Genomic DNA, 10,873 nt, shown 5'->3' with positions numbered 1-10,873 from the left:
ACCTGTAGTCTATTTAGATTCTGTTGTTTGCTAAATATGTCTGTTAACATTAGCAAATCTAATCTTAATGATGCATTAGAATTTCCAATTCTAATTGGAATTAATTAGTTAAGCCTGGAGTTGGAAGGTCATTTACATCCTCAGTCTCCTCTCCTCCCACTTCATAATCCAGTTCATCCCTAGGGGAGAGCCACTTGTTGTCAATACATAAGATTGCTGATTCATGACGGCAAATTCTTTGGCTAGGTTTACTCCAGTTGGCTAGGTTTACTCTAGCCAACTTTGGCTAGGTTTACTCTAGTTTCAACCAGCTCACATAGGAAATCCCTAATGATCAGTCATGAAATGACTTCACTATAGGTTACACAGTGTATATTGTGGTATGTAAGTTCATATGGGTAACTGAACCATTGTTTTAAAAAGGAGTCTTGCTGGAGAAAATTTTTTTTGCAAGGCTTCCTCCCTCTTTATAATCTTCTACTACTCCAGTCTCTGGCTCTAATCCTAGTCAACGATAACCACCTCTTGTGGTTATTATTTAAATATTTAAATATTATTTAAATATTTATTTAAATATTTTAATAAATAAGAATAATAACAACAACAATCTTCCTACTCATTAGGTTCTTAATCATTCTTCCAACCTCCTACAGTAAATATTCTCGGCTTTAGTAACTGGCTGCCTGTGTTATAGTTGGGAGAGCTAAAATAAGTTTTGTGAGATAAGATGCTTGGAGTTCTACCTTTAGTTTACATTCTTTGTTATCAGCATATTGCTTTTCTGCAGTGAACTTAGCTTGATACTGCTGCTGTGTACTTCAATTACAAACACTACCAAATGTCTACGGAATAAATTTTAAAATGATCAGATGTTGCTCATGTTCGTGCAGCCTCCTGCGTCATTATCTCACCAGAAATCTCACAACAATTCTCCAGTTCCAGCAATTTCCAAGTAAGATCATGCTATTTGTTTTTGTGCGTGTGTGCATAGAGTGGTGGTGGTGGTGGTGAAGGGCTGTCTTTGTGAAGCAGTCCACAAATTGACTTAAGATCCCCAAATATCAGTATATGGGCTTGACTCTGGAGATAATATCTTCTTGACACTGAAATAGTACCACTGAGCATCTGTTCTGAGCAAAACTCAGGGTGCTAATGCAGACTTCAAAAGTGTTGTAGAGCTTAGAACAGAAATAGAAGAAGCCTAACCTATTATCCTTTTGTAGGAAGAATCATAAGATCAACCCCCACCCCCCGTTATTTCCATACCCTCAGAGAAGGCAAAGAAAACCCATCCATAGAAGCTAAAGCAATCTCTGCCTCCCAGCCAGAATGGCCTCAAGTACAGTAAACCCAGTTAGAAAACTGAGACAGGCTGAATTGACAGGATTAAGGATTAAGTCAGAGAACACAAAGCCACACAGAATTTACATTCCCCACCTTTCCCCAAGGCTAGCCTTGACTCTGACCACCACCCAGGAAACCAAATAGGGACAATTAGAATACAGAACCTATACTAATCCAATAACCCCACCTGGTATCTGAACCTCAAAGGTCCAAAAGGGTATAAAAATCACTCTGCTCTCCATGCCAAGTGATCAGCTGTCCCAGAACTGATTGCTAGGTCACTGTGCTTCTGACTCCTAAATAAATGGAGACCTCCTTTCCTGCAGCCTGCCCCCAAATTCATTGGCTCCTGCGTCTTTCTGCTGGCTTGGAATTGGACCAGATTTTATTTCCAATATTATCAGCCTGTCTATTCATAAAGATCATCTTAAGTAACACTTACCTGAGTATTTCAACCATCCAAGATAAGGTGGATAGCAATAAGTACCGTAATATTTGCAAATCTAACTAGGATGATGATGGGCCCCATCCCTTTTCATTTTCCATGTCAATTTTTTGCTGCTCATCTCAACTTTGTTTCATTGTCAGTTTATAATGTCTAATTTCATGTTTATTTTTTTAACCTATGGATTCTTCCAATCTTTTATCTTTTTTCTTCCTTTTAAAAAGTTTTATTTATTTGCTTGTTTTCTGAGATCGTTGTGTGCTGCCCAGCATCATTAGAAATTGGGCCGCATATAAATTTGATAAATAAAATAAGCCTCCAACCTGCTCCATATGAGATATTGGATTACAGATCTCATCATTTCCAGCTATAATGACTGAAGGGTATGATAATGAACCTGGCACTCTATGGAGTTGAAAATTGTCTTTAATGATCTCTTATCTTGGCTAATCAAATGAATTCTTGCAAAACCTAAATCCCTACAGAGACAAACAGGGAACATTAACTAAATAGCTGGAGATCATGAAGAGTTGGGGTTGTGCAACATACAAGTCTAAACTGTAATCGGGTAGTTTACAGCTCATTCTGTTGTGTGAATACTGTTGGTGTCATAATACAGTTAGCTTATGATTCAGTGGACTGAATGAAGCCAGGCAGTTCAGTTACTTTAGTGAATCATGATGCAGTTAACAGTAGATTAGTAACATGTGAACAAAGCTTAATTTGCTACTGACCATGAAAAATATAGCAAGGACATTGATCAACTGCAAAAACTCCAAGATTACAGATAAGTCAAACATGCAGCTTATTTTTGGGACATGTAGTACAAGCCCTGACATTTCTGGAGAAGAAATTGGACTGTTAGGGTTAGGTTCCAGGGGTTAGAGTTAGAGTTAGGCTCTGGTCTTTAGAAAAGGCTTTTTTTTTTGAAGGGCTGATTGAGGGGGAATATTAGACTTTCTCAAGAAGATAGACCATATTTCTCAACAGATACCCTATCAGTGGCCCACTTCCTATACTATAACTTCTGCATTGGAACATACTACCTCATCTTCTGACAGAATTTCAGTTCTCTCTGGGATATTTATGCAAATTGTCTAAATGGTAGATTGTCCAGCCAGGTCCATTATTTTGGGACCAGAAATGCTACAGTGTCATCCTCTGGGTCAGGTATAAAGCACAAGTATATTTTAATGGCAACTATTTCTTTTTTTCAGAGATATTACATTTGGAGCATTTTCCAGGGAAATTTAAGTTATATAAGATTATCTGTCTTTTTCATAACATTGACCATAGAAATATTAAGCAGATTCATACCTTTTAGAAGTTGGATAGATGACCCCTAGACATTCCAGGGCTGTAGACAACACAGTTAAAAAGTTTATCTATCTATCTATCTATCTATCTATCTATCTATCTATCTATCTATCTATCTATCTATCTATCTATCTATTTATCACCAATCTAACATCTATCTATATCTATCATCAATCTATCTATCATCTATCATCTCCTAGAATAGTGTCAAAACAGTCCATCATTTTGCCAAAAAACCCTACAGGAATATATACATGTAGTTAGCAAGAGTTGAATCTGATGTGAGGAAGTCTTTATTTTTCTTCCTTATAGAAATGGAAGCACAATAAATATTGGTAGTGTACATTGAGGATTAAATATATGTTTTATTTTAGTATCTATTTAAAATGCAAAATGTCAAGATTTAATAATAATAATAATAATAATAATAATAATAATAATAATAATAATAATAATAATAATAATAATAATAATAGTAGTAGTAGTAGTAGTAGTAGTAGTAGTTAGAAGGGACCTTGGAGATCTCGTAGTACAACCTCCTGCTCATTTTGAACATAATCCAATGATCGGAGATTTCTTCTTTTGGGAAGAAATTGGATATAATGAGAAAGATACATGGAAACCCTTTCAAAAAGTGATGCAGATGTGAGCTTTGGAAAGTTGCAAAAACAAGTACAAAATAATACCCATTTAAGGATTTCCAGAAACAACCCAAAGGCATGACAATGTCTGTTTTAATGAGTTGCCCTTTGCTGTTACAAGATAGCACACCGTCCCTTTTTTACTTTGGATGAATTAACCACATATGTGGAATTGTCTTGAGTTAAATGGAATGGAAACCAAAGGCATCTATGCTAACACCCAGACTCTAAAGTGAATTGTCCAACTCTGGATCTTTCTGGTTTGTGGTTGGAAATACAATCGGGCATGACAGGATCTGGAATTTGAAGTACAACTGATAATAGGGATTGCTCTGGTAATCAGATCCAAAGGTGGCCAGACTCCTGTCGTGACCCATTTGGAAGCTTCATGATATCTTTTGAGTGCAAAGATTAGTTTTATGAAGTCCTGCAGCAAAACCAAGACCTGGGACACAAGCAGAAATAGATTTCTTAACGTTATAATGCAGTTCTCCAGCTACTGACCAGTTCAACAGTGTTCTTGATAGTTGGGGCTATATAGCCAAACCTGTACCAGAATAGAAAGGCTAAAGGGTTGGGTGCATTCCAGCCAAGGCTGAGGGGGGCTGCACTTCCAAATCAAGAGCTATGATCAGGCTAAATGCCGACCACCTCTGTCTGTAATTAACTGCTGTGTAAGCCTGGGGGAATTAGCACAGCACTGTAGATTCAGCTTTGAATCAAGAGTTTAATCATACAGCCTGAAAACAGCAAGATACACAGTTATTAATCTTTGCACTGTGCTGTAACCTCAAGTATAACTTCCAATTAATCAGCAGGAGGCAGACATGGCTCAATATTTACAACATGTCTAATTGATAGAGTTAAAGTGATTATAGAGAGCTATCGCTTATGCATTGATGGGATTCAGCTGAACTTAAGCTTCACTTGTGCTCTTCTAACCTCTGGATACCTCTCTTGACTGCCTGAGAAAGTGCTTGGCCAAAAGTATTACTGAAGTACTACCAACAAATTCATTTTGTCCAGTCTATGCTTTTTCTCAGAATGCCCATCCAGGCATTCTCCCCATGGCTAACTCACTGCTGCCTACTTCCCGCGAGCAACTTGCTGTGGCCAAATTGCCACAGAACAATTCTCCACAGAACAATTTGTTCCTTTTATTATTCCTCAAAGCATTACAAAAGCTGGTAGTCATAGGAATGATTTCCTTTGATACAAGAGATAAAATGATGAAACACAAAAATAAAAGCAACTACGGGAATCCTACAGCACATTGTCCTGCAGCAAGTTAGCCACGGCGAGTTGTCCTGCAGTAACTTGGCCATGGCAAGTTGGCTGCGACAAATTGGCCATGGCAAGTTGGCTGTGATGAGTTGTCCCATTCCGCATTCAGAGTTTGCCCAAATAGTTGATCAGTTTACAATGTATATTACTCTTATTACCTAGAATACAGCCCTAACATCTCACATTCATTGCTAAGAAAACTATGGTTATTTTTCTTTGGTTGCTTCATGGGGCATAGAATTTTTCTTAGGTTATAAAGAAGTAACCCATATCAGGCATATCTGCATTATTACAGGTAATAGGACAATAAGTATTTGTGCTTGAATACTTTTCCTTCCCACCATGTCACATCATTCCTGCTGTCTTTCTTCCCCATGTATTTGAGGCCTGCAGTGATCTAGTCAGATTTAAACAGCTGTTTTTTTCCCCTGATGTTCATTCATAGAGCCATCACTTAATTCAAAAAGAGCCCACACCTTTAGGTCAAAATTGCCCAGGTTACAGAGAATGAGTCCACAGGCTGGTTTAAGCTGCCAGTAATGCTAATTCATGTTGGAAATATTAGGGAGAAGACAATTTATTCAGCAATAGATGATCTCATTTAAGGCTCATGATCCTGAGATGTCTTAAGACCCCCAATATTCCCTCAGTAAAGCAGTCCTTTCTAATCAGACCCAGCTGTTTGGTTCCTTTCTTATGGAGCTAAACAATCAACATTATGCTCATACCCAGCTGGGTGACTAGCAAGCTTAGCCAATGACTCAGAGTGTAACACACAAAGATCAGTATGCATTTAAATTTGCCATGGCAACAAATAGTCCGCCAGTGGTAATTACATAGATTGTCATGGAGACAGGGCAAAAGATGCAGAATGAATCCACAGGTCTTTGGGGAGTAAGACCATCTCTAAAGTTCCTAGCACGTCGGCTCCGGAGACATGAAAGAAGAGGCCATATCATCATTCTCTGCTCCCCACTCTAAGAGCATACTTTTGGCCAGAGAGCTAGACTAAGGCTCCTACACTCTATAGCTGGGAGGTAATTATAAATATAACTCAGCTGTAGTGTTGCTTAAGGGGAGAAGATAAAGGAGGTATCTATGTTCAGAACAGGAGGCTATGTAGGACAAAGACTTTGGACAAGCTACTTTCTTGCTCTGTCTAGCACCAACCCAATGACCTGCTGATAGAGGAGGAATGCCCTCGTTATCACAGATAACACCTATTTGCTACTTCTTTATTATAGTCCCTTGATAATAGCACAGATTTCAATCTCAATTTCCCTTACTGGTATTATTTATTGAAAGTATATGCTGCCTGACTCTGGGCAGTTCCATGTGTATGCCATAGACTCATATTCTTAGAATGAGATCCTCTATCTAGCAGCAGCATTTATTAGGAGCGACTGTACAGTATTCACTATAGTATTTATAAGCAAGAGCCACATAATTTAAATAGTCCTTTATTTTCACCTCTTTTTCTCTAGTTCCAGTGTATCAGTGTGACATGCTAAGCTTTAGTTATATAGCCAACGTGCAGAATGAGTGAAGGAAAGATGGTAAGGGGAATGGGTGGTGAGAGTTTTATTTCCTCTGGGTTCAACTGTCTGTATGAGAAAAACTAAGTGTGATATGTATCTGAAACCTTCTTTACACTTGTGTGTGTAAAAAATAATGCCTTCTAGAAGGGAAAGGTTTTATCTCTAACCATCAATACATAACTGTATGTTAGTCTGTTGAAGTTTTCTTATATTTGAAAGGGATTTTAACAAATTCCTGATGTAGGCTTTTGTAGTCCGGTGCTTCCTGATGTGTGTTAATTACAATGCTTTTACACTTAGTCACAGGCAAATGAATTGATAGCTCTGAGCACGATTCCCCTGTTCATACCCATTTCTAGAAGTAATGATAAGACAGACTCAGAAGCTGTGTAGTCAAAAACAGCATGTTGTTGAGGACATGCCCCTTGAACCCTCATCTCTGCTCAGCCTGTCTCACCTGTCTGGCTCATCCCCTCGGTTAAAAAATGTGACGATGGACAATGAAAGGTCCCTTCTCATCGTAGGCCTGTCGATTGATCCACACATTTTGGAAAGCATTGAGTGAGGCTACAATGGAGCCACCCAGCCAGGCAGAGAAGGTGCGGTTGGGAGAAGCTAAGATGCCCACTTTGCTCTCGGGCTCCATGTTTTGTAGTTCCTTCTTAATTCTTTCAGAGAAGCCACGGAGCATGGTAGTGCCACCAGCCAGTAGAACATTGGAAAGCAGGTCTGCCTGTCTTTCTGGCTTACATTTTTCAACACTGGCTACGGCTTGGGCATGAAGTCCAACTTCTGGGTAGCCCAGCATGGTAGGATTGAAGAGGACTTCTGGGCAACGAAAGCGTTCACTGCCAATGGAGATGATCTGTCTGTCAGGAAGAGTGTAGTCCATGAGGTATTTTTTCTCATCTGCATTTAGCTCAGCCTCATACTCTTCAGGGATGTAACAGCACTTCTCCTTGATTTGGCACACCACCTCCATTTCTTCCTTTTGAAAAGGGTTCCCAGATTCTCCCATAAGCTTGGCCAAATATTCTGTCAGAGCATTGCCTGCTATGTCCAGACGATAGGTGGCATGTGGCAAGATATATCCATCATGGACAGGAGAAGTGTAAGAAGTTCCATAGCCAGAACCAATCACCAGCCCACTAGTGCGTCCATATGAATAAACTGACAAAAGGGATTGATGAGCAATAAACATGGCTGGAACTTCAAAGTTCTCAAAGAGCAGCTCAGCCATCTTTTCACGGTTGGTAGTTGGGGACATAGGAGCATCTGTAACCAGCACAGCCAGCTCTTCAGGGCATACACTGAGTTCGGTGTAAAATATATGGTGCCACAGCATCTCTAGAGCATCCCAATCAGTGACCACACCATGAGTCATTACCAAATGTGTGCTCACCTCTGCACGCCGTTGTGGAATGTTCTTTCCAATGTAGTACAATGGACTTTCCTTTGTCCTGAACCTGGGTACCCCCACAATACTTGGCAGGATGGATCTTGGCTTTTCATCTCCAGCAAGGCCACTCTTGGTGTAGCCAGTACCTGTATCAATCACAACAGCAGCATAGTCCTTGTACTTATGTGATGGGCTTGATTTGGAGGTTGAGGCAGGAGCCCTTGAACTAGGTCTCTGTCCTGCAGGACCAGGGCTACCAGCTCTCTTGTGGCGGCTCATTGTAATGGGACTTTTTACAGGACCAGGGCTACCAGCTTTGTTGTGGCGGCTCATTGTAATGGGATTTTTTTACATTCTCACCATACCAAGATATGACCAACACACCTAGACACCAGTCCTGCAACCTCAAAGTGATGGAAGAAATCCTATCAGTACAGAATATAGGAACTCTGTTGCCATAGTGGTGTCCTAGCTCATGGATAGATCAGAGTGACATCATAATAGTAGAGGATAAATTCTAAGACAGGTATGGAAGTGAAATGGAAAAGTTTCCCACAGAGATGCTGTCATAAAGACATATCCATTGAAAGCATATAATGATGAGCTGAAGGACCAGATTAGGGATTGATCATCATGGAGAAAATTTATCTAGTTGCTAAGAGTTGGTAATGAATTGATGGCATGTAATCAATATGTTAAACTTTAGTTGAAGTGACTGGACTGGCCACCAAATGACTATCAGACCAAGTTCAAGGTTTGGGTTATCACATGTCAGGCCCTAGATAGATCCTATTCCCTGTAAAAGATCCAGTGATTCCCTGAGATAATCAGGAATAATCCTGCTACATAACTGGTACCTATTGCAGGTGGGCCCTCTCTGTGGTGACACCTTCCCTCTGGAATGCTCTACACTCTAACTTTCAGGAGCCACTGAAGAGGAAACCTTATAGGCATCTTTTGAAGACCATCTCTTTACCCAGGCTTTTCCAGTGTGAGAGAAGATGCCCTCACTCCATTTTTACATTGAATATATTTTTAAATTGGCTATTGTTTTATATTTATATAATATATTGTTTCTTAAGTATTTTACTGCTATTTTTACTGCTTCATTACACTTAGGAAGGGATATAGGAATATATTAAATAAAGTATCATTAGAGAGCCACTTTGGTCTAGTGCTTAGGGTACCAGGCTAGAAAGTAGGATACCATGAGTTCTAGTCTCACCTTTGCCATAAAAGCCAGCAGGGTGACTTTGTGCCAGTCACTCTCTTCCAGCCCAATTCATACCATGGGATGGTGGTTGTGGGGAAAACAAGAGGAGGAAGATACGTTGGATATGTTTGCTGCTTTGAGTTGTTTGTAAAATAATAAAGGCAGGATACAAATAAATAAATAATGAATAAAAAATAATTTAACTGATGCCGTGACTGTCCATAGCACCAAGTTCAGTTAAAGGATATAGCATCCAGATTGTTCTAGATCAGGGCTTTTCAATCTTTTCACCCATTGTACCACTTTTAGGATATGGCAATATCCGAGTACTACCAGTCGCCTAGCAAGGTGTCAAAAACCTGATGACCAAAAAAAAAAGAAAAAAGAAAAAGAAAAAAGTGATGAAGTACAGGTAGTCCTTGACTTATAACAGTTCGCTTAGTGACTGTTCGAAGTTACAATGGCACTGAAAAAAGTGCCCCCCAAGCCACAGCCAAGTAAGACACCTGCCTGCCCACCTGGCCACGCTCTTCCTCCTGTCCAAGGTTTTCATTGCTGTGAGCATTTCTGTTGAGGATTGGCAGCGGGGGGTGGGGTGGGGGATTGATGGTTTTTATTCCCCCCGTCTGCTGGGTGGTTGCAGCAGGTTTTGGTCACTTCACATGACCCTGGGACACTGTGACCGTCATAAATATGAATCAGTTGCCAAGCATCTGAATGTAAATCACAAGACCCTGAAGATGCTGCAACATTTCAGCTGATCGACGCTTCTTCAGGGCTCAGCGGAAGCACCTGGATCAGCACCGAGCTCCAGCTGGAGCCTGGTGCTGATCCTGATGCTTCCACTGAGCCCTGACAGTCCCGAAGAAGCACTGATCCTGGCTTCCGCTGAGCCCTGACAGCCCTGCAGCTCCAGCCATCTTTCGCTCAGGCTTGTGCAGTGCTGCCACCGGTTCAGCTCATTCCCCTCCCCTGCTACCACTTTTCTGGGATGGTCGCGCACCACCTGCCAGGTGCCAATGTACCACAGGTTCCCTCTTGATTCCTCTGGTAATGGTATCTACAAGAGAATTTTTTAGAATCTGAAGCTATGGGTTTGTTTCTGAGTTATGTTTTGGATTGGCATGATGACATTCATGTCTTCACATTTTATTACCCTAAAGGAGAGGGCTGAAAAATTATCCCACAGGTCTTCTGTACTCAACACCTTGAAGAACAAACATGATTTCACTGTGAACTGGGTCTTGGTTCAAGAAGTCTCCTTAGCTTTCTTTCTCTTCTGATCAGACATAGGAAATTTTTTAAAAAATACATCTGTGTGGCTAATCTGCCTTTGTCAGCTTAATTTTCTTGGATTGTCAGAGAAGCTACACTTGATTCACTGTATTCATCTAGTATTAATGACAAATGCAGCTTATTCCAGCTGTCTAAGAATAAACCTGAAAATAATAACCTGAATAGCTTATTCAAGCCCAGGGAGAAGAGACAGGAAAGGAGGACGGGAAATAAACACTCATGTGTTTTTAATGTGGAGTAGTTGAATTCATTATGTCAATATTTTATAATCATCAGGAATATCGATCAGAGCCTGATGAGGATCAAACATCAGCAATTGATCAAAGAGACATTTCAACCTCAGTGGGTAAGAATAGAGGATCTGAATGGGGAATAAAATCAGAATCAGTGGTAAGA

General features: G+C 40.2%; 1 protein-coding gene across 1 annotated transcript; it reads right to left on the bottom strand.

Moving 5' to 3' along the window:
• Nucleotides 1–7,047: 7,047 nt before the first annotated feature.
• On the bottom strand, nt 7,048–8,301 carry LOC107292322 (actin beta like 2). The gene has a single exon (XM_015821403.1). It carries the CDS (start codon nt 8,299–8,301, stop codon nt 7,048–7,050), a length of 1,254 nt encoding a protein of 417 aa, XP_015676889.1.
• Nucleotides 8,302–10,873: the final 2,572 nt, after the last annotated feature.

The sequence above is a fragment of the Protobothrops mucrosquamatus genome, unplaced genomic scaffold (genome assembly GCF_001527695.2).
Source record: "Protobothrops mucrosquamatus isolate PMUCROS unplaced genomic scaffold, P.Mucros_1.0 scaffold1324, whole genome shotgun sequence".
In the NCBI taxonomy this organism is placed as follows: domain Eukaryota; kingdom Metazoa; phylum Chordata; class Lepidosauria; order Squamata; family Viperidae; genus Protobothrops; species Protobothrops mucrosquamatus.
The sequence above is the reverse complement of the archived record's forward strand: the minus strand, read 5'-3'. Positions and strand labels throughout refer to the sequence as shown.

Coding starts and splice junctions, on each gene's coding strand:
- LOC107292322 (XM_015821403.1), bottom strand. CDS start 8,301: ATGAGCCGCCACAACAAAGCTGGTAGCCCTGGTCCTGTAAAAAGTCCC.